Genomic DNA, 26763 nt, shown 5'->3' with positions numbered 1-26763 from the left:
CAGTCTGGAGGAGAGGGAGCGGCTGGGACGAGAGTCATCTGGGTCAGGCAAAAATTCTGTCAAAGCAGGCTTTGAGGCTGTCAACATCAACTGTTTATGGTGGAGTCGTATGTGTGTCTCTTAACTCAACTTACTTTCTCTCTCTTCCCTCAGGTCCCTTGAGCTTGAGGAACACGTGAGTGAGCTTCAGTCTGAGGTATTGGCTGACTTTTTCTCGCTCGCTTTCTGCGCTCAGTCACAGTATCCATTGACGATATAGAGGTTAAAGCTTGCTTACGGGCCCTTGGGGAGCCAATCACACTGTTTGTTGAGGGGCCTGCTGAGAGACGAGAGAGGTGAGTCACAAGCATGGTTATGTCCTCCCCTTCTAATATTTTAATGTGTGGATTAAAAATTAAAGACCCGCTGAAGATCCTCTGATGCTTTTACAACATGTCACCCCTGTCAACTTACCAATTTAAAATGGCAGTTTTGAGTTATTGTCTTTCTGCTTGAAAACACCACATCAAAAGTTATATTTTGCATGCATTATATCCACCTCTGAGGCATGCATGAGCGCATCAGCTGTTCCGGGCAACTGTGTGATCGCTGTCCGTAGCCGACGTGAGTAAGACCTTTAAACAGGTCAACATACACAAGGCTGTGGGGCCAGATGGATTACCAGGACGTGTGCTCCGGGCATGTGCTAACCCAACTGGCAGGTGTCTTCACTGACATTTTCAACATGTCCCTGATTGAGTCTGTAATACCAACATGCTTCAAGCGGACCACCATAGTCCCTGTGCCCAAGAACACAAGGCAACCTGCCTAAATGACTACTACTACCCATAGCACTCACGTCCGTAGCCATGAAGTGCTGGTCTGTAAATGTATCTCCATATTGAATGAATGGAGTGAAAATGTTGTAGTAGTGAGAGAAATATATTGGAGAGTCAAGCTACATATCATACCTCCTGAATACACCTGTTGTATTTGGCGCACATGACAAATGAACTTTGATTTGAGAAATCCAAACGTTCCCAGGAGGAGGTATGATATGTGGTTTGACTCCAGTGTATTTATCTCACTACTACAATGTTTTCACTCCATTCATTCAATATGGAGATACATTTACAGCACCAGTCAAACGTTTGGACACCTACTCATTCCAGTGTTCTTTATTTTTACTCCTTTCTACATTGTAGAATAATAGTGAAGATATCAAAACTATGAAATAACACACATGGAATCAAGTTGCAACCAAAAAGTGTTAAACCAATCAAAATACAAAGTACAAGAACTTCACAAGACCCTCAGCGTATGTCCTCCATCAAAGTCTCCAAAATAATTCAAGAACGTGTCTTGTTCATGAAAAACTGTTGTAGAATATCAACATTTTCTCTGCCTACTCAGAACCTGAATAACTACTGCAGTCAAATCGGTGACGACAGGCCTAAATCCTTCTGCCAATTTAGCCCAAACTCCAAAATGCTTGTGAATAAGTCAATCATTTGATAAGTTATTCTCTTTTCCTGTCCTCAGGCCAGAACACCTACGTGGGGTCCATCTGTTTCCATCCTCTGGCCACAACACCTACGTGGGGTCCATCTGTTTCCATCCTCTGGCCACAACACCTACGTGGGGGCCATCTGTTTCCATCCTCTGGCCACAACACCTACGTGGGGGCCATCTGTTTCCATCCTCTGGCCACAACACCTACGTGGGGGCCATCTGTTTCCATCCTCTGGCCACTCTGACTATGGCGGACTCTGATGTTAACATGGCCTCCTGTGCTGCCAATGGCACCGTCAAACTCTGGAGTCTGTACAGGTCTTCTCTGGTTGATATGTACTGTGTCTTTCTCTCTGTCAAATGAGGGAAACTACCTAAAGTTTGATCAAATATGATTCAGGAGGAGAGGGGTTAAGAAAAGCAGTGTATGTTTTTTTTCTAAATGTTCACAGTTATCATAAACAGTAGCTAACTGTGAGCTGGTGAAATGAATGGTGGTGATTTAAAGGCATGTTGTGTTGTAACCATGGTAACCCCCCTCTCTCTCTCTTGTAGTGATGAGCCTGTCGCTGACATCGAGGGCCACTCCTGAGGGTAGCACGAGTAGCCTGGCACCCCTGTGGATGCTTCCTGGGCACCACCTGGTGGGTGAATTTATTTGTAAACATTCTTTAATTTGTTCTATCATTTTCAGAATGTCTGATCCAGGTAATACAATAAAAACAAAACATGATCACTTGCACCAAATGTCTCAACTTTAGCCATAGATAGATGTTACTCTCGTCAGACTTGTCATTCAAATTGATTCTGAAGTGGGGCTTAATCCTTACTCTCTTTCACTCTCTCACCCATTCTCTCACTCACTCACTCACTCACACTCCTGGAGGCCCAGGAGGAGATCCTGCACCAGGAGGGACACAGTAAAGGAGTCCACGACCTGCACTTCCACCCTGACGACTCTGTGGTAGGCACTGGGTAAGATCTCACTGGATACACTATGAAAGTCTGTCAATTGTCAGTAAAAAACATACATTTTTGTGTTGTCTTTTGCTTGTCTCTGCACATCCTGTTGCAATATATGTTGCCAGCGAATCAAGCGAATGGCTGGTCACTTTTGTAGAGTATTATCCCATCCATTATTTCTACAACAAACCTTCAGATAACTGGGATCTCAGTGTCCTCTCCAAAACAAAAACATTAGAAAAGGCTTTTATCAACCCTGTAATTGAAGAGCTGTCAGGTCACAGAGCATATCTATATTTGGCCTATAGAAGGGAATGGGGGCTATAGGAAAACAATGGTCTTATTCTGTGATCCAATAATCTGTTCAATGAAGGCCAGTAGATGTCCACCCAGTTATCAATTAGAGGCTTGGCAGAACAAATAGCCTCTCAGTGGCTTGCTGGATTTGAATCATACAGGGATATTCCCTTCAAGTCCCCTCTTAATAACATGCTGTCTTACACACACTTCCCAAATCTCTCAGTGCACAGTGATCTCATACATATAATCAACTCAATCTACTGCCTGAGCAATTTGGAGGACTGAGAAGGTTTAGCAGCTTGTTATGCGATTTGTTATAACCTCAATTAAATTAAGGCAGATGCAACAACTGGCTCCATGTGACACACGAGCTGATGTGTTTTTGTACAGATCTACGCTATTGTTGGAAAGTGACTTGCACCAGTCAAGACAGTCAGCACATTGATTTATAGTAGAAGGAATTACAGATCACTATTCACCCCTCATCTACAGGACTGTTAGTTGAATCCTAGTTTGCCTCGGAATCCTAGTTTGCCTCAATATTAATCTCTCTCAGGGGTCTGGATTCGTTTGGGTGTATTTGGGACCTTCGGACCGGGTGCTGTGTGATGTTCCTGGAGGGCCATCGCAGAGATTTACAGCATCAACTTCTCTCTCAACAGGTAAATTACATGGTTAGATTCTGTGTTAATGATATCTTATGGATAGGGCCAGAATCCTGACTGTGTGATCTAAACTGGGGAAAAAAAGGAAACGTCCTCTCACTCTCAACTGTTTATTTTCAGCAAACTTAACATGTGTAAATATTTGTATGAACATAAGATTCAACAACTGAGACAAACTGAACAAGTTCCACAGACATGTGACTAACAGAAATGAAATAATGTGTCCCTGAACAAAGGGGGGTCAAAATCCAAAGTAACAGGCAGTATCTGGTGTGGCCACCAACTGCATTAAGTACTGCAGTGCATCTCCTCCTCATGGACTGCACCAGATTTGCCAGTTCTTGCTGTGAGATGTTACCCCACTCTTCCACCAAAGCACCTGCAAGTTCCCGGACATTTCTGGGGGGAATGGCCCTAGCCCTCACCCTCTGATCCAACAGGTCCCAGGCGTGCTCAATGGGATTGAGATCCGGGCTCTTCACTGGCCACGACTGAACACTGACATTCCTGTCTTGCAGGAAATCACGCACAGAACGAGCAGTATGGCTGGTGGCATTGTCATGCTGGAGGGTCATGTCAGGATGAGCCTGCAGGAAGCGTACCACATGAGGGAGGAGGATGTCTTCCCTGTAACGCACAGCGTTGAGATTGCCTGCAATGACAACAAGCTCAGTCTGATGATGCTGTGACACAACGCCCCAGACCATGACGGACCCTCCACCCCCAAATCGATCCCGCTCCAGAGTACAGACATCGGTGTAACACTCATTCCTTTAACGATAAATGCAAATCCGACCATCACCCCTGGTGAGACAAAACCGCGACTCGTCAGTGAAGAGCACTTTTTGCCAGTCCTGTCTGGTCCAGTGACGGTGGGTTTGTGCCCATAGGCGACGTTGTTGCCGGTGATGTCTGGTGAGGACCTGCCTTACAACAGGCCTACAAGCCCTCAATCCATTGTCTGCCACTGCGAGGGCGATCAGCTGTCCGTCCTGTCTCGCTGTCTTAGGCGTCTCACAGTACGGACATTACAATTTATTGCCCTGGCCACATCTACAGTCCTCATGCCTCCTTGTAGCATGCCTAAGGCACGTTCACGCATGTGAGCAGGGACCCTGGGCATCTTTCTTTTGGTGTTTTTCAGAGTCACTAGAAAGGCCTCTTTAGTGTCGTACGTTTTCATAACTGTGACCTTATTTTCTTACCTTCTGTAAGCTGTTAGTGTCTTTGCAATGAAGATCTGTGGAGTTATTTGGATTTTCATGAATTATCTTTGAAAAACAGGTTCCTGAAAAAGGAATGTTTCTTTTTTTTGCTGAGTTTATAACTACGGCCCTGGTGGAAACTCCTGGCCCTACATATTGATGATGATAAGCCTTAGAGTGCGTGTGTGTTTGTAGGTCCAGCATTGAAACTCTTCTCTGTTTAGCTACCACGCAGCAACAAGAAATGGGGATAACTGTATACTTCTGGCCCTTCTTTGGACACTGTGTTAACTAACCTCCAGACGAGCTTCAATGCATTACAACTCTCCTTCTGTGGCCTCCAACTGCTCTTAAATGCAAATAAAACTGAATGCATGCTCTTCAGCCGATCGCTTCCGGCCCGCCCGTCCAGCGTCACTGCTCTGGACGGTTCTGACTTAGAGTATGTGGAGATCTACAAATACCTAGGTGTCTGGTTAGACTAAACGCTTCTTCCAGACTCTCATTAAGCATCTCCAATCTAAAATTATATCTAGAATCAAATCCTATTTCGCAACAAAGCATCCTTCAGTCATGCTGCCAAACTTACCCTCGTAAAACTGACTATCCTACTGATTTTTGACTTTGACGATGTCATTTACAAAATAGCCTCCAACGCTGTACTCAGACTGCATCCAATTTGCTATCACAGTGCCATCTGTTTTGTCACCAAAGCCCCATATACTACCCACCACTGCGACCTGTATGCTCTCGTTGGCTGGCCCTCGCTTCATACTCGTTGCCAAATCCACTGGCTCCAGGTCATCTATAAGTCTTTGCTAGGTAAAGCCCCGCCTTATCTCAGCTCACTGGTCACGATAGCCGCACCCACCCGTAGCACGTGCTCCAGCAGGTATATTTCACTGGTCACCCCCAAAGCCAATTCCTACATTGGCTACCTTTCCTTCCAGTTCTCTGCTGCCAATGACTGGAACGAATTGCAAAAATCACTGAAGCTGGAGACTCATATCTCGCTCACTAACTTTAAGCACCAGTTGTCAGAGCAGCTCACAGATCACTGCACCTGTACATAGCCCATCCAACTCCCTCATCCCCATACGGTTATTTATTTATTTTTATTTGTTTGTCATTTCTTTGCTCCCCAGTATCTCTATTTGCACATTCAGCTTCTGCACATCTATCACTCCAGTGTTTAATTGCTAAATTGTAATTATTTTGCTACTATGGCCTATTTATTGCCTTACCTCCCTTATCTTACCTCATTTGCACACATTGTATATAGACTTTTTTCCCCCTATTGTGTTATCGACTATGTTTTGTTTATTCCATGTGTAACTCTGTTTGTGTTGCTTTGCTTTATCTTGGCCCGGTCGCAGTTGAATATGAGAACTTGTTCTCAACTAGCCTACCTGGTTAAGTAAAGGTGAAATATAAATAACACCTTCAAGGTGTGGGACCTGTGTCACAGGAAGTGCATCTACACCATCCCCTCCCATCAGAGCCTATTGTCCTCTATCAAATTCCAACTTGAGTTTTTCCAGATCTCAGAGACTACCTACTTCATTTATTAATTTCACATTAAATGGATACTTTGGGATTTTGGCAATTAGGCCCTTTATCTACTTCCCCAGAGTCAGATTAACTCGTGGATACAATTTTCTTTGTCCATGCTAGGAGATTCCCGTAAACTTCCAGTCATTGCGCTAATGCTAATGCTAATGCATTGGCTCATGAAACTACCTCTAACTTCCTTCATACTGGACAGAGACATAAAAATGGTATCCATGAGTTCATCGGTCTCTGGGGAAGTAGATAAAGGGCCTGGTTGCCAAAATCCCGAAGTATCCCTTTAACTTAATTTAAATTGATCCAGCATATGACCTGAAAATACTTGATTGACCCTATAATGGCATACAGGTAACCCTTTGCACAATACTTATGCCAACTAATATCTCAAAATGATTTTCAAAAGTCACACGGAAAAGGTTTAGCAACAAGTTATGTACTGTTATAACTGGTTGCAATTTTTCCCTCTTCCTCTCTTAGCCAATGACGGTCACTTCCTCCTGACCGGGGCCTGTGACAACACAGCCAAGGTGTGGACCCACCAGGGCGGGCCACGAGGGCAAGGAGATGGGCGTGGACATGTCCCCTGACGGACAACTCATCGCCACCTGATCCTACGACCTGCACCTTCAAACTCTGGATGTCAGAGTGAGCAGGGGAGGGAGTATCACCCATAGAAAGAGAATGGCATTCTATGGTACCTTCTATTTCTATGGTAATACCAAACTGTCATCCCATACAAATAGAAGATCATAAAATATTAGCATTTTCACAATTGACGGATGAGTCTTTGAACATCCTAAATATTCTGAATTGTACACTTGTCTGATTTACATTTAGTAGATGGTTAAATTATTATTAAACAACAACGTTAGTCTCTTGATGTCTACAACTTTGAAGCTGTTTTTTCTCCCAGATAATTTGTTAAAATGAGTCAGTTGGTGTCAGAAGTCGATCCTTTTGTCTAGTTTTTAATAAAAACTAACTCCATATTTTCTTCTTTCATTCTTTTACACTTGCACATGACAAAATGGTTCCATACAAAATAATGGAAACATGTAAATGAGGGATATGAAGTATATTGAAGGCTGGTGCTTCCACACAGGTGTGGTTTGTAAATTAATTAAGGGTCATGCATAAAAATGCTGGACAAGCATATATTTGAGCTACCATGGCTTACTATAGGATGACAATGCCCCATCCACAGGGCACGAGTGGTCACTGAATGGTTTGATGACTATCAGTCACCAGATCTCAACCCAATTGAACACTAATGGGAGATTCTAGAGCGGCTAGATAAATTATACTATAACTCAACGAAGTGTGTATAAAATAATGGACTTTCAACAATCAAGGTACCAATAGCCTATATGTCCAACTGCATAGTTGAAAGGAGGCAGTAGAGGAGTCTTTCGGTTGTAGGTGAGGTCATTGAGGTCTTTATCCAGCGTCCCATTTTGAGTGCTGAAACGTTCTTTCTCTCACGATGTGGGGAAGAAATGTTGTCCCCCACACAACTTTGTCAGTCTCGTGAACACTCTTCTCCCCAGTAGTGTTTCTTTTTTCAGTAGTACATTTTTCTTTGGTCAGATCACGCAGTCAGGCGCTAGTTATAACCTATATTTTCCATTGTTTTAGCCTTGGAAGCCCAGGCATTCCTATAATCAATTACAACTGGCACTGTAATGGGAAAGCTGCTGCCTAGATGCTTTAAAAACTCTTGTCATTCATACATGACTGGGCATCCTAGCAGCACCACCAGCAGCAGAAGAAGCGCCTGCAGCAAGGGCTCCTGTGGAAGCGAGGCTCAGCCAGTCCTCCATGGTTCCAGGTGGCCTGAGGCTGCTCTATGATGGGCTGCTTCCCAAAGGAGGGCTTTAGCTCCAGCTGGTTGCCTAGTTCTCTTCCTCCCTGCTGGGTGCTGGACCTCTGGCTGTCCAAGTCAGCCTTGACCCCCAGGAAGGCTGCTAGGTCGAGGTCCAGGGCTGTAGCTCCCCCGCGAGGTAGCGGAGTGTTCTGCCGGCATTGTGGACAGGGGATCCACATCTGCTGGGGAGTAGGAGAGGGAGCAGGGTTGATTGGGACACGTTGGTTTGTCAATCCATTATAGATATTTAGGTAGACTAATAGTTATGACTGCTGAAGCTAATAATGAGCTCTCAATACAGCATTCCTCTTCGAAAAGTGTCCGGAAAGGAATCTGTTGCTCTTTAGGATTGGTCAGGTTAATTTAAGATTATGCATATTGGCCGATCCTAACAAATCAGTTCTCCCCTTTATCAAATCACTTTCACTAAATCAAAGGAACAAGTGAGCTAGCTATAGCTTGACAAGGCCCAGTCTGTTTGAGCTATTCTGAAAGTGGTCCAAATATCTTTTACTTTTTATAGTCCCTAATTGACCAGAGATGCTGCCTCTGTAGGACTGCTGTCATGACAGTCAGACCCACCTGCTCATTGAGGATGGTGTCAAGGCGTCTCAGGCAGGCCTGGCAGAAGGTGTGGCCGCAGTAGAGCTTGCGTGGCAGCCTCTCAGCCAGGTTGAAGGCACAGAAGCAGATGATACAGTCCAGTTTACGGCTGTCTCTGGATGGTGGAACTCCTCTGGCCGACACACCACTCTCTACAGGGGGATCTTCTGGGGCCTCTGCGGGGGCTTCTGGGGCATGAAAGTCTGGGGCATCAGGTACTGGGGCTTCCTCCTCCATCCTGTACAGGAAACTAGATTATGAATGGCGCATATTGCTGGTGACCATGTGACATTACGACTACAACTGATAAAATATTTATAGCACCTGTTATGTGCAATACATTGCAGCCCAATGCTTAATAGTTCAAATAATCAAACACAACTGAAACCAATTTATTGGAGAAAATGAACAGTTGATTAATACAAATGGTGAGGAAACTAGAGGAATGATATTAATAAGGAATTTAGACTCAAGAAAAAGGATTGAGACCCATGTTTGATGTCAGCTGTGGACTTCTGTTACAGCATTCTCTGTCCGGTTAGTCAGTTGTGTGATGGTATAAGACAACAGGTTGATTGTAAGCAGAGACCAATATCTATTTACTGGATAAGAGTGTCTGCTAAATGACTAAAACCGAATGTCAGTCTCAGATCTTCTATACAGTGGGTTCTCAAAATTTGCTGTTAAATGTATTTGAACAATTCCACAGCTACCAAACCTGATTCAAATTGTGAACTAATCATCAAGCTCTTGACAAGGTGAATCAGGTGAATTAGTTCTGGGCTACAACAAAGTTGTGAAACGTCTGGGGTCCCCGAGGAGAGGTATGAGAACGTCTGTTCGTTAGTACCTGTTGACTGTCCTTCACTAAAACATTGCCTAACAGAACTGAAAAAAACCCCATAAAACATGGCGTACCTTCTGGTTTGTCCTCCAAACCTCCTAAAGGTCCTTGGTAGTTCCCTGGAGACCTGCCATGACTTCTGTTTTCAAAGCAACCTCTGTCCCAGGACCAGTCCAGTGTACTCCTTTACTGACACTAAATCGACACTACAGTATAGGGTCAGATAGTAGAGTGATGAGCTTATTACATAGTCTAGTTCGTGTTGTCTCTAGTACAATCCCCTGGAGGGTAGGTCTTCCTTTATCTCCCCTGTTGTTCAGCTCTACTCTTCCACAGAAGCTGCTCTAATGATGAGCAAACAATTTGAGCCTGCAGCGGCTCCTCAGGTCGTTTAATATTTCAGGCTGCCCGTCCCCGTGAACTCACACTCATAGGCCTGTCAATGGAGCGTGTTACATATTAAAGAGGCCACAGAGAACAGTGGGGTTCTCAGGGGTAGAGCGAGCTTATTATCCTCATCTATTGGGCCGATGGGATGGGCCCTCTGCCTCTCTGCCCTACCACGTACACAATCAAACACACGTGCACACGATAACACACACAGGTGAACCAGGCTCGCATTCCTGTATTGAGGGAGCAGGTAACGGATCAGCTTACACTGGCAACAATAGACAAGCAGAAACCCTACACTCCATTCGCTAGCATCCAGCACTCATCGGAGTAAGGCCTGAAGCCCATAAGACCCAGTCACACAGGGCCCATACACAACATACTGTAGGTGTCCTTGTAACCTTCACAATGTGACATTGCCTTGTCCAGTCTGAAAATGACCCCGAGCCCATATTAGCCTCTTCTCCCAGGACACCACTTTCAGATCTGAAGAGAATGGATAAGTGTAAGCAATATGGTGATTGGTAATGGACTTAATGGAACTCATCTATCCAGTTCCTAGAGATCTGAAAACACCAAGGTGTTAGGGACTAGAACAAGGAACCAGTGGTTGTTTTCCTTATTCATTGGTGTTGAGATGCACTGGAGACACTAGATGGTAGCAGAGATCAGACAGATATATATATATACAGCCAGCCACAGCATGTTCAGGATGAGTGTAGGCGGCAGACTCCTAGGGGGAAGAGGACGGCCACAGAATGAAACCTTTACTCAGACTGACCATTGCAACATATGTTTTTCGAAAGTTATTGTTTGTTATCGAGTGGCTTCCTCCCTTGCGTCGTAAAACAGGTCTATGAAAGATGAGTAAAGGAAGAAAACAGCTGATGCTTATCTTAATCTTCTGCAAAAAGCGTTTTCCAGGTGTCTCTGAACTTCTGTACATGCTTCGTAGCATATTTAGCTTTAGTTCTCACCATGTTATGGTTAGGTTATTGTAGTAGGTTAAGATTAAATCCATACTGCAGAAGATCCATACTATAGAGCGATTTAAATTTAAAGGCAATGTCCCTGTAATGGCAGAGCTCTTCGTCTGAAGAGGAGTAAGTATCGGACCAAGATGCAGCGTGGTAAGTGTCCATAATGTTTTTAATAAAGACAAATGAACACTCAAACGATAACATGAAATCTACAAAAACCGAAACAGTACCGTGTGGCAACAAACACCCACAAACCAGCAGTGAAACCCAGGCTACCTGAGACAACTAACGACACCTGCCTCTGATGAAGAACCATACTAGGCAGAAACAGAAACCAAACATAGAAAAACAAACACAGACTGCCCACCCCAACTCACGCCCTGACCATACTAAATAAAGACAGAACAAAGGAAATGAAGATCAGAACGTGATAGTTCCAATGTTCGCAGAGACTGCATTCACAGTAAACGCATTTTGTCTGCTCAATTGGAAATTACCTTTAAATTTCAATCGTGCTATAATGCGGCTCTTCTGCAAACCGGATTTAGCCCTTTAAAAAGTTTTTTTTATTTTTTGGTAGTGGAACATTCCTTGAAATAACATTATATAATTCATGTCTACTCTATACTGTCTCCTATGAGATGGAAATACATTCTACTTGATTTCCATATATATTTTGACTAAGGCCTCTGTTTAATCATACAAAGTAATACATCAAATCAAATTTGATTTGTCACACACATGGTTAGCAGATGTTAATGTGAGTGCAGCGAAATGCTTGTGCTTCTAGTTCTGACCATGCAGTAATATCTAACATGTAATCTAACAATTTCACAACAACAACTTATACACACAAGTGTAAAGGAATGAATAAGAATATGTACATATAAATATATGGATGAGCGATGGCCGCACGGCATAGGCAGGATGCAGTAGATGGTATAGAGTACAGTATATACATATGAGATGAGTAATGTAGGGTATGTAAACATTATATAAAGTGCCATTGTTTAAAGTGACTAGTGATACATTTATTACATAATTGTTTTTATTATTAAAGTGGCTAGAGATTTGAGTCCGTATGTTGGCAGCAGCCACTCAATGTTAGTGATGGCTGTTTAACAGTCTGATGGCATTGAGATACCTGTACTGACCTCGCCTTCTGGATGATAGCGGGGTGAACAGGTAGTGGCTCGGGTGGTTGTTGTCCTTGATGATCTTTTTGGCCTTCCTGTGACATCGGATGGTGTAGGTGTCCTGGAGGGCAGGTAGTTTGCCCCCGGTGATGCGTTGTGCAGACCTCACTACCCTCTGGAGAGCCTTACGGTTGTGGGCGAAGCAGTTGCCATACCAGGCGGTGATACAGTCCGACAGGATGCTCTCGATTGTGCATCTGTAACTCACAAACTGAGTGTTTTCGGTGACAAGCCAAATTCCTTCAGCCTCCTGAGGTTAAAGAGGCGCTGTTGCGCCTTCTTCACCACGCTGTCTATGTGGGTGGACCATTTCAGTTTGTCCGTGATGTGTACACCGAGGAACTTAACTTCCCACCTTCTCCACTACTGTCCCGTCAATGTGGCTAGGGGGGTGGTCTCTCTGCTGTTTCCTGAAGTCCACGATCATCTACTTTGTTTTGTTGACATTGATTGTGAGGTTATTTTCCTGACACCACACTCCGAGGGCCCTCACCTTCTCCCTGTAGGTCGTCTCATCGATAATCAAGCCTACCACTATAGTGTCATACAAAGTAATAGCAGTGTTAACGTTGGTCTGTATGGGTCAATGATTAACAAATGAGACAGTGGAACATTTTACCCTTTGCATATTTACTGACCCAATGTTAGTATGTGTCTCAGTATAGGGACTATTTGGCACACAACACAAGAACAGGTCTGTTTCATATATGATCATGTTTTACATGAACAAAAATAGGCTGCTGTCCCAAGTAGGGGATCATCACTCACCTTTTGTCCTTTTGTGTGCTCATGTTTATTTATTTATTTAACCTTTATTTTCAAGGTCCCATTGAGACCAAAGTCTCTTTTGCAAGGGAGCCCTGTATCTTACCATTAAACAACAAATTACACACAGAAAATGAAAATATAAAGACAGTACAGAAACATAAAATAAAACACAATCACATTCCTCAACAGAGGCCCTCAATCAACACTCTGAACTGCCCGAAAGGCACCAATGCATCCATTTGTAGGGAACTCTGAAGATACATCTTCCATACATGGAGTGCAAAGAAACCTAAAGCTGTTTATCCTAAGCCTATAACAGTAAAAGACGGAATTTCCAGAGTTAGCCATCCCTGTTATTGGGTATGATAAATCTTACTTCTATGTGTAAGTAAAGTTTTTGCAAAAGGGCTTTATAAATTAATCAAATGCAGTGTTTTGACCTATGTCAGGTCTAAGAGGGCCATCCTACGTTCTGATAGAGCAAGCAGTGATGAGTGGAAAATCTGTCCCGAGATAAAATAAAGTGCAATATGGTGAACCGCATCTAACGGCTTAATGAAGTGGCTGCTGCATTCAAGTAGATCAGTGGTTCCCAAACTTTTTATAGTCCCGTACCCCTTCAAACATTCAACCTCCAGCTGCGTACCCCCTCTAGCACCAGGGTCAGCGCACTCTCAAATGTTGTGTTTTGCCATCATTGTAAGCCTGCCACACACACACTATACAATACATTTATTAAACATAAGAATGAGTGTTATAATAATAATTAATAATTTTGCTCTTCATTTAACCACCTTGCATATAAAACTACAACTCTGCAATGTTGGTTTGTATTGGAGAGAGTCTCCGTCTTAAATCATTTTCCACACACAGTCTGTGCCTTTATTTCGTTTTAATGCTAGTGAGGGCCGAGAATCCACTCTCACATAGGTATGTGGTTGAAAGGGCATCAGAGTCTTAAATTAACAGCTCGATTTGCCAAGACAGGATACTCTTGAGCGAAGCCCACTCCACTATGTCTCCCTGTCATGGCTTTTGCGCCATCTGTACAGATACCAACATGAGTTTGGCTACATACGGACCGTTAGTGGAATTCCTGCGAGAGAGTAATGGTTAACGTGATTGGATGTTAATTATTAGACTAGGCTACCTGTATTTGACATTGTGTTGTTATTTCGCTGAACACGAGATGGTTTAATTTTATTATGGGCAGTGAAACGAGGCTACTCTGGCGAGAAGAAAAAAACTCACCCAAATGTATAGCCCCATTGGAAAATATAAATAAATATATACACTGCTCAAAAAAATAAAGGGAACACTAAAATAACACATCCTAGATCTGAATGAATGAAATATTCTTATTAAATAATTTTTTCTTTACATAGTTGAATGTGCTGACAACAAAATCACACAAAAATGATCAATGGAAATCAAATTTATCAACCCATGGAGGTCTGGATTTGGAGTCACACTCAAAATTAAAGTGGAAAACCACACTACAGGCTGATCCAACTTTGATGCAATGTCCTTAAAACAAGTCAAAATTAGGCTCAGTAGTGTGTGTGGCCTCCACGTGCCTGCATGACCTCCCTACAATGCCTGGGCATGCTCCTGATGAGGTGGCGGATGGTCTCCTGAGGGATCTCCTCCCAGACCTGGACTAAAGCATCCGCCAACTCCTGGACAGTCTGTGGTGCAACGTGGCATTGGTGGATGGAGCGAGACATGATGTCCCAGATGTGCTCAATTGGATTCAGGTCTGGGGAACGGGCGTGCCAGTCCATAGCATCAATGCCTTCCTCTTGCAGGAACTGCTGACACACTCCAGCCACATGAGGTCTAGCATTGTCTTGCATTAGGAGGAACCCAGGGCCAACCGCACCAGCATATGGTCTCACAAGGGGTCTGAGGATCTCATCTCGGTACCTAATGGCAGTCAGGCTACCTCTGGCGAGCACATGGAGGGCTGTGCCGCCCCCCAAAGAAATGCCACCCCACACCATGACTGACCCACCGCCAAACCGGTCATGCTGGAGGATGTTGCAGGCAGCAGAACGTTCCCCACGGCGTCTCCAGACTCTGTCACATCTGTCACATGTGCTCAGTGTGAACCTGCTTTCATCTGTGAAGAGCACAGGGCGCCAGTGCCGAATTTGCCAATCTTGGTGTTCTCTGGCAAATGCCAAACATCCTGCATGGTGTTGGGCTGTAAGCACAACCCACACCTGTGGACGTCGGGCCCTCATACCACCCTCATGGAGTCTGTTTCTGACCGTTTGAGCAGACACATGCACATTTGTGGCCTGCTAGAGGTCATTTTGCAAGGCTCTGGCAGTGCTCCTCCTGCTCCTCCTTGCACAAAGGAGGAGGTAGCAGTCCTGCTGCTGGGTTGTTGCCCTCCTACGGCCTCCTCCACGTCTCCTGATGTACTGGCCTGTCTCCTGGTAGCGCCTCCATGCTCTGGACACTACGCTGACAGACACAGCAAATCTTCTTGCCACAGCTCACATTGATGTGCCATCCTGGATGAGCTGCACTACCTGAGCCACTTGTGTGGGTTGTAGACTCAGTCTCATGCTACCACTAGAGTGAAAGCACCGCCAGCATTCAAAAGTGTCCAAAACATCAGCCAGGAAGCATAGGAACTGAGAAGTGGTCTGTGGTCACCACCTGCAGAACCACTCCTTTATTGGGGGTGTCTTGCTAATTGCCTATAATTTCCACCTGTTGTCTATTCCATTTGCACAACAGCATGTGACATTTATTGTCAATCAGTGTTGCTTCCTAAGTGGACAGTTTGATTTCACAGAAGTGTGATTGTCTTGGAGATACATTGTGTTGTTTAAGTGTTCCCTTTATTTTTGTTGAGCAGTGTATATATACCCTATACCCCAGTTTAGTACCCCTGGGGGTACCCCAGTTTGGGAATACCTGATGTAGATGATCTAGCCATAGTCTAGGACAAAAGGTAATGTTGACTGAATGATCTGCATTCTGCTATTTAGTTATGCTATGCTTTTTAAAATATATGCATTTTAAAAGAGCTTATCGTCTATCCAAATGCCCAGATATTTGTTAGCAGATCAATTTGGGCACCATCCAAGGTCCCTATGTTTAAATCATTAGAATAATTTTTGTGTGCCCAATTTAAAGTAAAACGTTTCTGTAAAACAATGAAAGCAAACTGTAGTTCAGACAGAGCCGGATCAACAGTGGGGGCAATGGAATAAACAACATGGGCGGGTACATGTTTTCCCCGCATTCTGAAATGACATTTTTGTCCCCCCCAGTTTTATCATTGCAATATGATTTTTTAAAAACAGTGTGCTTTAGGACCATGTGGACGCCTCCGAGCGATCGGGTAGGCTGTTTGGAGTGTTTATCCTACTGGATAAAAAATTTAATAAATTATGCCCCCCCCACACACTTCTAAAACCAAAGTTGCGCCCCTGCAGTAAACCTGTAAAGCCTGTTTAAGCAATACTTGGAATTTTGGTATCTACACAAGTTTCAATCTGCCTTTCACCAGCTACTGAAATACACTGAAACTGAAATACTGCTCACTCATGAAACTAGCAAAAATTCTGCACTGGAAGTACCTGTGATCAGTTCTTTCGTAATACAGTTTGTGAGGCTCATTCAGGAATGCTGTTCATCCACTCAGTTGTGCAGTACAGGAGACAGTAAGGTTTGATGTGGCCCGAGAGAAGTTGTCCGCAACAAACAACTGATCTAGGATGAGATTAACCTACCTCCCCAATCATCATTCCATCAGGAAGGTGTCAATATCTGATTCAAGACCAGTGAACAACTTTTACATATCCCCCTTGATGACATTGGCCAAATTTCAAATGAGACCCCATTTTCCATATTGTAGCCCTTCATTAAGTAGTGCACTTTATGGGGATTAGGGTGTGATTTCAGATGCAGAGAGAGATTGAACTAGGCAACTCTCATCACTGATGATTATGGTGACCTTTGTTGTTTTGTATTCAAATGTCAAACCTGACCTCATCTTGATTGCGACTCCTGCCACATAATTTGACAATACAATCAAGGCCCTGCCTACTTACTGGCTTTGACATCACAGAAATTCATAACATATTCTAGAGGTTGTAGTTACACTGATGGACTTATCTTTCATACTTCTCCACTAAATGTTGGTAAATGTTATCTTTCTGGGTTGTATGTGCATAAGCAAAACCAACTTCCCTAACAATGTAGTGTTGTATTGTACTTAGATTTCTGTGAAATGTAGAGATCTTTAGTGTATGAGGTTTTGCATGTCACGAGAAGTACATTGCATGATATTTTTGTGATTATTTTTAGCTATGACCTAACTCTATTTACACTGTCAACTATCCATAGGAAGTAAAACAAATACACTTACCGTCTCATGTTTCTTCTCAGTATCACTCACTCTCTCACACACACACACACACACACACACACACACACACACACACACACACACACACACACACACACACACACACACACACACACACACACACACACACACACACACACACACACACACACACACACACACACACACACACACACACACACACACTCACGAAATAACCTTTCTACTGTTGACCGAGGGGTGGGGACCTACAGATGTAGGATCTTAATTTGAGCCAGTTAGCTACAGCAGAAAAATAATTGTTTGGATTATAATTAATGGACATTTTTCAAAAGGGAAAATTCAAAGTGTAAATTACAAACTTCAGAAGCCTTTTTAAACTTCAAATACACTTCAACTTTTTAAAAATTCTCCTGCAGCAGGGTGATTAAATTAAGATCCTATGGGCAGAGAGCACCTGAGGCTGGGAGTGCCAGTTATTCCAGTCAGTACCTTGTAAGGCCTGCCCTCCTGTCACACCAGTTCCCTTCCAGCAGTGTCATAGAACACTTACATATGCCTGAAGAATCACAACCTCTAATGGAATGTGTGAGCTGGAACAGGTGCATGAATTGTTCTATGACACCAGTGACACTGAGCAATACACTCAGAACTGTTATTGGTACTCTGACAGCTCATTCTTATTGAGGACCAATGAGGACAGAAATCTGTAAAGTGACTTGAATACATTCCTTTAAACCCGCAGACACAGTAGTATGATGGTATATTGTTAACAAGTGATATAGTTACTCAGCCTGGTCTCATAGACTAGACATAACATAGTAAATGTAAATTCGGCACACTCAAATTATTATGATATGTTATGTAGGGTGGTTGGTAGGGGTTGATGGGTGGGCATATAACGCAAATCTTGGTGGTTGCTCAGGGTGGATGGGTGGGCCTATAACTCGAACGGGGTTGATGGGTGGGCGTATAACTCGAACGGGGTTGATGGGTGGGCGTATAACTCGAACGGGGTTGATGGGTGGGCCTATAACTCGAACGGGGTGGATGGGTGGGCGTATAACTCGAACGGGGTTGATGGGTGGGTGTATAACTCGAACAGGGTTGATGGGTGGGCGTATAACTCGAACGGGGTTGATGGGTGGGCATATAATTTGAACGGGGTTGATGGGTTGGGCATATAACGTGAACGTCTAGCAACCCAAAGGTGAGTTTGAATCTCATCACAGACAATTTTAGCTAATTAGCAACTTTTCAACTACTTACTACTTTTTAGCTACCTTGCAACTACTTAGCATGTTAGCTAACTCTTCCCCTAACCCTAATCTTAACCTTAACACTTTCAGCTAACCCTTCCCCTAACCTTAACCCTTTAAAAGAACCTTAGCCAGCTAGCTAACGTTGGTCACCTAGCTAGAACTCATAAAATATAATAGGTTTTGCAAATTCCTAACATATAATATGAATTATAATCCGTAACACATCATCACCAATAATGTGAATAATTGACTGTAGAAGTGCTAGATTAAATTTGACCCCGTGATGAAGTTCTTGTTCATGACTTGCATCTGAAACTCCATCTGAAATCAATAGGTTCACCCAATTTTGACTAGGTCACAAATTTTTATCAGTCGGGAAAACAAGACACCATGTTTGGTTCCTGACTCAAATATTCCCCAGAGTTTAGTCTCATATCCTTGTCTTTCTTCCTTTCAAACCGGTCTGATAAGGTGGCTGCTGAGAGCAAGAGGAGCTTAAGGCTGGAATTGAGTGTTTACCCACTGTCTTTATGCATGTCTACCTGCACAATTATTATTTGGAAAACATTAAGCATTTACCTGTGAAGGGAGTCTTGTATCTTGCAGTAGTGCCACATTTTTACAGTAACCAATATTTTATTTGACTGGGAAAACGAGCTACTGAATAAATACCACAATACAGGTTTGATTGAATTGAACACTAGCTGATTTCTAGGAAGTGTAGCACTACTCCCACTCTGAGAAATACAGCAGGTTCAACCTACACCAGTTCTGTCGTCACTGTTGTGTGACTGTTACACCACAAACTAGTCATGGGTAGAAAGAAGATTGCAGGAGTAACCCCATAAGACATTGCAGTACACACCATCATGAAAAAGGCCCATACTGTATTTGGACTGAACAATAATTACCTAAGAGTTTTTCCTCACCTAAGAGGTAACCTGGCCAGGAAAATCTCTGGGGCCTGCAGTTTTTCTTGGTTAAGTCACATTATCTTGTAAAACTCTAACAATAATAGTTATTCAATGTAGTTAACACAGTTAATAACACAGCCACACAACTCAATCAATTCAATATAATTAATCCATTCTTCTTTCTTATTGCACTTTCTTATTACAACAGTATATCATTCGTAGGTCTTTGTTATTATTCCTTGCTGTTTGACAGTGGCCTTTTAAAGTGTTGCTCCAGAGGTTTTGAATCATTTCAGCCAGTAGTTCTAAAAGTAGTGCTCACGAGCCAAAACGGGTCCCCAATTTTTTTTTACACAATTTTGTACGATGTCATTAATTTTGGGTGATATGTTGCGAATTGCAAAAAAATAAGAATACAAGAAAATTATATTCTGATTCGTACAATATGTTATGAATTTGACTGGATCTTTAACTTTGGGTCCTAGTCACCTGAGTAGTTGTAGTCCACTGCTGACTGGAGAGAAAGTAGCAATTCATACTCATGCATGTGTTGCCATGTAATTCTGTTGGGGGCTTAGGTTCTAGTGGTTGGAGCGTTGGACTAGTAACCAAAAGGTTGCCAGATCAAATCCCCGAGCTGACAAGGTAAAAATATGTCGTTCTGCCCCTGAACAAGGCAGTTAACTCACTGTTCCTAGGCCGTCATTGAAAAAAAGAATTTGTTCTTAACTGACTTGCCTAGTTAAATAAAGGTAAAAATAAACAAAGAGAGGCTTTCACACATGGAACCAGTTCATGATGAGGTGACCCTGATATGCTGTAGTAGCTTGCTAAAAATTAAAGATCATTTCTATAAGCTAACGATGCAGAGTAGAATTTTAGTAATGGTTTCACAAGGCTAAACTATGAATGGTTTTGTGTAACTCAAACAAATAAGACAGCATGAGTGTGATCACATTACATTTCAATTCTCATCCAGTCAGATGAATTGATGCCTTTTGTTTCAACTCTTTTTGTCCAGGAGGGACAGTAAGGTGCTGTCTACCACATACACAGAGAAGAATGACTGGGATTGGGGCTGGGCTGCAGGACCTGTGGCCTGGTTTCCTGGGACCTAGTTGCACAAAGGCAGCATTGTAAACCCTCAGCAGCCCAGCAGAAGGATAAGCAGGACGGAGTGGTGTGTTATGGTGTGGAATGGGTTGGGGTGGAAACTGGACTGATCAGTAAGGCCCATGAAAACTGAACCAGCTTCTAAGCTAGCTGCCCCTCTAGTTTCACCTCACTGGTTTGGCCAAGTCTGTCAGTGCCAAGCCAAAGGCCTGAATGTCATCTTTTGTGACAGGTCAGTTTAAGAGAAGATGTAAAGTGCTATTCACATTCTAATTCCTTGACATCGGTCTACTGTAGCACTTGTCATACTCTCTAACACTCCCTGAAAACTGGCTAAGTGAATCATTCACTCAAGGGTGTCCGTTTTACATCATTCAAACACTGACAGACAAAAACAAAATTAGGCACAAAGGCATTAGGGTATGAATAAAGCAAAAAATATTTCCATAGCTAAATATAGCACAGTCGTGTTCGACAAGAAGAAAAAAAGTAAGTGTACAAAGTCATAAGTGAAAAGATTATGTGAAAGACCTCTGTTTCAAAGGTAGATTCTGCCATGCTGGCTGTGAGGGCATTTTGCATTCAAGAAGAATCCATTTCGGAATTGCATACCATTTAAATGATACCACTGATGAATCCTTCAAAAACTATACATGTTTAGCCAGTAACGGCTTTTGGCTTTTAAACCAGCTGGTAACACTAGATTGGACAGTGTCTTCAGACAGTGTCCCTTGATTGTCTTAGTTCATATACCCAGAATCCTATGTGGCCGGGGAGTTGTAGGACTATTTCCTGATCTGGGCCTATGTTGCCGGTTTACTTCCGTCGGCAGCGAAAGCAGCAGGTACGACAGCGTCCAAACTCCTCTTCCGTGTCCTCCTTCACTGTGTAGGAGGTCTGGCCGTCATAACAAGGGGTGTTTGAGGCGCCACCATCTCCATTGTTGGTACCTTCTGAGGGGAATGGCGACTGCCCCCCGGGTTTGAAGGCACCGTAGGGGTTAAGGGAGTAATTGCGGTTGCTGTAGGTACTGTCCAGAGCAATGGGGTTGATGATGATCGTGCTGTCCTCTGCAGAATGTAGCTTGGCCCGAGGGATGGTCACGTCTCCATAAGGGTTTTCCAGAGACGAATTCATTATGACTGACTGAGTATGGAAGGCTGAGAGTATGAAACACAGGCAGATAGAGTCTGTGGCTGTCAATCTCTTGACAGGCTTTTGGTTTGATGTGTTGGATCTCAGACAGGGTATTGAGGCTCAGATCTGAAGCTTTGCTGTCAACGTTTGTTCTAGTTTCCTCTGGTGACTTGAACTGGCTCCAAGAATACTCCTGTAAAAGACAGATTTAATCATTTTAATACAACTGTATAGTTATAAAGAGAATCCTGAAACTACAAAAGCTCTGTTTCTGTTTTGCTTGACCTTCACGAAATTCGGAGAAAAAAGTATTATCACAATGCAGTGAAATGACACTTGGATGTATCTCTTTTTCATTTTCATCTCGACTGCTTCATTATTTTCCTGCGTATTCCTAATCGTTCTCAATTTACGGTTTATCGATAAACTCCTCATATTGCTAAAATTCGATCCCATTCTCTTTCCAAATAAAATGAATGATCATATGTCATGTTGACACCTTTATATGGATGACTACATCTTTAAAAAAACACATCCTAACACCAACAGTAAAGGCACAACTTCACCAATAAAAGCACTGATTGTTTATGCTTACCTTTTTAACTTGTGGAATCCCTCAGCAGTCAAGTGTTATATGATATCCCATGTAAAGTCCCCTGGTCTTCTGACGTTTCATATAATCCAGTGAGCACTTGAAGGTTGAATGGTTGTCTCTTGCAGATCTTTATTAGTGTACTCCCACTGTGTCTTTATTGGAAAAGGGAGCCACACCTGTAGCGATGTGTGTCAGAGTGAGGACTGAGGTGGTGGTGGCCACACACACACAGGTGCAACCTTGACTCAAGGATAGACGCAACATAGTAAACGTAAATCGGTCTCCCTCCATTTAGTATGATACTGTATGTTACTTTTCGTATGGTATGTATCAGTTTGTGGATGTCTATCATCCATTTCATATGGTATGGGTTAAGGTTAGCTAACATGCTAAATAGTTGCAAAGTAGCTAAAAGTAGTTGCAAAGTTGCTAATTAGCTAACATGCTAAAGTTGTCCTTGATGTGATTCAAACACACAACAATTGGGTTGCTAGACGTTTGCGTCATACTCCCACCCATCCTCCCTTTACCAACCTTCCTTTCACCCCCCCTTTTTTAAAACTTTAGTAACATTCTGTCTTATGCAACTACACCAAACGTAACATATCATACTAATTTGAGTGTCAAAGATTTATGTTTGCTAAGTTACATTTAGACTTTGAGGCCAGGCTGTCAAGTGAGGAGGAGTGTTGTTGGTGTACCTGGGAGTCACCTGATCCAATCCCTACGTGAGCAGAGCAGCTACCTGAAACCCAAAGAGGGCGTGGTGATGACTGGCTGCCTCAGCCCTGGTTTATCATTCCTCTAGCTGTTCAAAACACAGGCGTATTTGTCATGGCAACCAGGGCCCATATCCATAAAGCGTCACGGAGTATGAGTGCTGACCTAGGATGTCCATATAAGCTTATTCATTAGGATCTAAAAGTCAAAACTGATGCTAAATCAGCACATCTACTCTGAGATGGCCCTAGTCTCTCTTTCTCCCCATGCCCCTCCTCTCTTTTTCTCTCACAATATCTCAATCGGTATCTGTCGCCTGCTGCTAACACCACCCGTTGCAAATATTCACTTAAAAGCCCTAATATAATGTAACTGGTAAATTACAGTGTAAACACTCAAAGCTATAATCACACAGGTTGGTCATGATAAGGACAGCAGCAAAAACCCTATGACAAAGATTTGTGTTTGTTATTTTTAGTCTGCGTTTGTTGTATTTAAGGGTTTTTTAGTTGCAGGGAGTGGTTTATACTAAATAAAAATAGAGAGCATTCTATGTTTAAATCAGGATATTTCAGTCAATCTGAACAGGACTGCCGACAGCTGCCTAAATGGGTGTTTAGGCGTAGTTCCAGTGTTAAACATGAACCTGGTTCCATATGAAACACATTGCTGCAGCCATTTCCTCTGCTTTGACCCAGATCCTTTACATTTACACGTGTGTGCACTCAGCAAAAATTCCTCATACCAATGTTTGCTAAATGGATCAAAGTGAACAAGAGTTTACAGACAAACACACCCCACACATATGCAGGCAGGCATTCACACACACGTAAACCACAATGATTTATATATACACACTCGATGACTAATAGGAGGCACAGTGCCTCCATCTTGGCACTCCCCCACCATTGTACAAAATATTTTGGAAGCTTTAGAAATGCATGTATTCATTTCTGCATTTGTATTTGCCTTTAAGTATATGTTTTACAGATTAATGTTACTGTCCCCAATACAACAAAAATACGCTCAAAGTCATGCTTTTGTAAGATAATTCTATGGCCTTTTGTTTTCCTCGTCAACCCTTTTCACTTTAGTAAATAAGGTGTGGTACCTTTTCTGTGCATTTGTTCTTAGCCTGCATATATTTGAGTCGTTTTTCACTTTCAGAATTGGCCTCACAACCATGTAGACATACATTGCACTTTTTCCCCATAGGTCGGTGCAGTATCCTCATTTCACCAGTGAGAGAAAGTAGCACAAGGAGCACGAGCTTAGTTTACATTGCTTCACCAGTGTCATATTTCTTCATCCTTACTATCAACATTAGGAATGGGGGTAGGGGAATCTGATCCTAGATCTGTGATTTAGGGTAACTTCTACTTTAAGCTAATTTACATAGCAGAGGATTGCTCCCATTACCCAATGTGACATTTGTCCTTGTGTTCCAATCAAATCCCCCCAACATTATCAGCATGGAGTAGCTTAGCTCTGGAGGTCATCTCTAATCCTATAAATATGTGAAGTACATACTTTCTCGTCACGCACACATATACAAAAACACATGTTTAAGAATACACAATTTATTAGACATGTTTTTTTGCTTTTCAAACAATTCAGGTTAAAATCTATGCAGTGTTGAATGATTCAAGTATATTACAATGTAGATATAAAAACAAGTGTGCAACAGGCAGTAGCCAGGCCAGACCCTGGTGTTTGGTTTCTGTATGCAACACTTTTTGTGGAACAACGATGTAGCCAAGGGGAGTTTGTCACCGGCATCTCCCCGGTCTGTCACATCTGTGACTCCCACTCCTCTGAGGCTAAAGTTAAAAGGTCCTTTACCCACGGGTCAGAGTCAGGTGAGGTCTCTACCCCCTCATGCAGAGAATTAATCCAGCAGCAGCAACACAAAAAGCACAAATGTCCACATTTGTTCAAAGCAAAACATATAAAAAAATACACTGAAAAACTAAAACCACCAAAATACATTTTTGGCACTACTATAAAATGAACAGAACTACATTAAAAATTTGCTTTAAACCAGCTCAGCCCTAGGTATCACAATCATTATTCATTAAGTGCATGATACATAGTTAGTATTGATATCAGCATAACTTAAGCTTTACAGTCTTAAATAAACTTTTGTTAACACTGTCATAGGCAGATAACTTCCAGTAACAACTTATTCCAATTCAACCGAACAGTAGAAGACTAAAGTATCAGTTGCCAGTACCAGTTTGCACATTCTCTCCCATGATCCTACCACCAGTGCTGCACATTGTCATAGGTTTGTTTTTGGAATGACGGTCAGAGGGCTGCACTGTATATTAGCATAAAAAGGTATCGCTCCAATCAGAGGAATACGTCAGGATTTAGTCCATTAATGGAATGGGTTAGATTAACACACGTCATCAATCATCTCAACTCATCATCACATGTTAAACAATGTGACATACCTTTTAGCAGTCATTTAGGAATGAAAGTGCCATGTGAGTTATGCTGCCATGCTAAACTGTAACGCTATAATAGAACTCCATTAGAAGAGATCCACCTGGTTTGAACCCCCTCCACCTGTTAGCAGTGCTTGACTTGGAATGAAAGTAGTGCAGGAGCTGTCTTGTTCCAAGTCTATCCATTAGATCATGTTCACCGTAATTCACAACTGGTATGCTACAGGGATTATTTTAAGAGTTCATAGACATTTTCCATTACTTCGGACGTTTAACCAAATGTTCATGACTATTATTATAGCCTACATGAAATAGTAAGCATTATTGACACTGGAAGACTGCTGTGTCTGATCCCATGTAGGCCTTCAATCTCCTGCCATTGTGCCCTTAATCAAGGCACTTAACCCCCCACAAACTTGTCAACATGTGGTCAACCCTCCATCTGGAGAGCTCTTGGGTGTGCAGGCTTCGCTTTTGCTCCAGGCCTGAAACACTTCTTATCAAGGTTCTGTTGAGCAGCTGATGTTTATGCTACAATGTGGTTAGACCAGGATTTGAAGAAAAGCCTGCACACCTAGTAGCTATCGTGGAGGATGGTTGCCACACTTCATATAAAATATTGCAACACTACAACCAAATATCTTTGTTTTTAATCAAATGATTCCCTCATTAAATGAATCAGAGATCAAATGGACAAGGTAGGCTACTATACATGTTTATATATAAGGCTCAAATATTCATGCTTCAGGGGAGATCTATGCACAGCAAGTTATTTGTCAATTGTTATAATTATTTTTACGTTACCAGCAGAAATTAGCACAGACACACACTGAAGGGTCATTCCGATAATGGCTGATATGTCCATTTTTAAGTGTGCCTTCATGAATTACATTAGCAAAAATCATGAAATGCCTTTTCATGACCTGATAAACCCTCTTTTGGCAAAAGCCCTTCATGCGCATTCAGGCTGGCTCATTTTCAATAGGCACAATCTTGAACTGACATCCTACTGGCAAATAAATGTGAACAAAGCGGAATCAGAAAATGAATACCCATTGGCCATTGCTAGTCAACGCAGATCCTGCCTTCATTCCACTTTGATCAAACTTTGTCTCTGTGTATGAATCTTGACCGGTGACAGGCTACTTTGTTTTATATAGGAGCCGGTACGCAATTCATCAAACATTTGAAGTGTCGGTAAGGCCTCCGGGTAGCTCAGTCCCAAGTCAAGCACTGCCTGTTAGGCACCACTTACAGTAAAACAACAGCGATAATTGGCATCAGGCAGGCAACGCTACTAGCTACCACTAATGGTGATTAATAACGCATAGCTGGGATGGCAGAGATCGTACATCATGGGCTTAC

General features: G+C 42.7%; 2 protein-coding genes and 1 long non-coding RNA gene across 5 annotated transcripts; 1 reads left to right on the top strand and 2 right to left on the bottom strand.

Moving 5' to 3' along the window:
* Positions 1-858: 858 nt before the first annotated feature.
* On the top strand, positions 859-6802 carry LOC112219936 (U4/U6 small nuclear ribonucleoprotein Prp4). Its single transcript, XM_042302821.1, has 6 exons — positions 859-1809; positions 2047-2135; positions 2378-2466; positions 3311-3416; positions 3938-3993; positions 6736-6802. Exons 1-6 carry the CDS (start codon positions 1752-1754, stop codon positions 6800-6802), a joined length of 465 nt encoding a protein of 154 aa, XP_042158755.1. The 5' UTR covers positions 859-1751.
* Positions 6407-12080, bottom strand: LOC112220303 (RING finger protein 224). 3 transcript variants are annotated; one of them, XM_024382070.2, is made up of 4 exons: positions 12029-12080; positions 9579-9710; positions 8640-8898; positions 6407-8239 (listed from the first exon to the last, which is right to left on the bottom strand). In XM_024382070.2, exons 3-4 carry the CDS (start codon positions 8895-8897, stop codon positions 7937-7939), a joined length of 561 nt encoding a protein of 186 aa, XP_024237838.1. In that variant the 5' UTR covers position 8898; positions 9579-9710; positions 12029-12080; the 3' UTR covers positions 6407-7936. The 3 variants fall into 3 exon arrangements, with proteins under 3 accessions (XP_024237838.1, XP_024237837.1, XP_024237839.1); XM_024382069.2 differs by lacking the exon at positions 12029-12080 and having other exon boundaries at positions 9579-11167; XM_024382071.2 differs by lacking the exon at positions 12029-12080 and having other exon boundaries at positions 6408-8236; positions 9579-11167.
* A 6989-nt stretch (positions 12081-19069) lies between these two features.
* On the bottom strand, positions 19070-22436 carry LOC121840200. Its single transcript, XR_006079458.1, has 2 exons — positions 22229-22436; positions 19070-21826 (listed from the first exon to the last, which is right to left on the bottom strand). It is a non-coding gene; the product is annotated as an uncharacterized LOC121840200 (long non-coding RNA).
* Positions 22437-26763: the final 4327 nt, after the last annotated feature.

The sequence above is a fragment of the Oncorhynchus tshawytscha genome, linkage group LG20, assembly GCF_018296145.1.
Source record: "Oncorhynchus tshawytscha isolate Ot180627B linkage group LG20, Otsh_v2.0, whole genome shotgun sequence".
Lineage (NCBI taxonomy): Eukaryota > Metazoa > Chordata > Actinopteri > Salmoniformes > Salmonidae > Oncorhynchus > Oncorhynchus tshawytscha.
This window is presented reverse-complemented; position numbering and strand designations above follow the sequence as displayed.

Coding starts and splice junctions, on each gene's coding strand:
- LOC112220303 (XM_024382070.2), bottom strand. CDS start 8,897: ATGGAGGAGGAAGCCCCAGTACCTGATGCCCCAGACTTTCATGCCCCA. Junction 8,240..8,639: donor ACACCATCCTCAATGAGCAG/GTGGGTCTGACT, acceptor CCTACTCCCCAG/CAGATGTGGATCCCCTGTCC.
- LOC112219936 (XM_042302821.1), top strand. CDS start 1,752: ATGTTAACATGGCCTCCTGTGCTGCCAATGGCACCGTCAAACTCTGGA. Junction 2,467..3,310: donor GACTCTGTGGTAGGCACTGG/GTAAGATCTCAC, acceptor AATCTCTCTCAG/GGGTCTGGATTCGTTTGGGT. Junction 3,994..6,735: donor ATTGTCATGCTGGAGGGTCA/TGTCAGGATGAG, acceptor TGGACCCACCAG/GGCGGGCCACGAGGGCAAGG.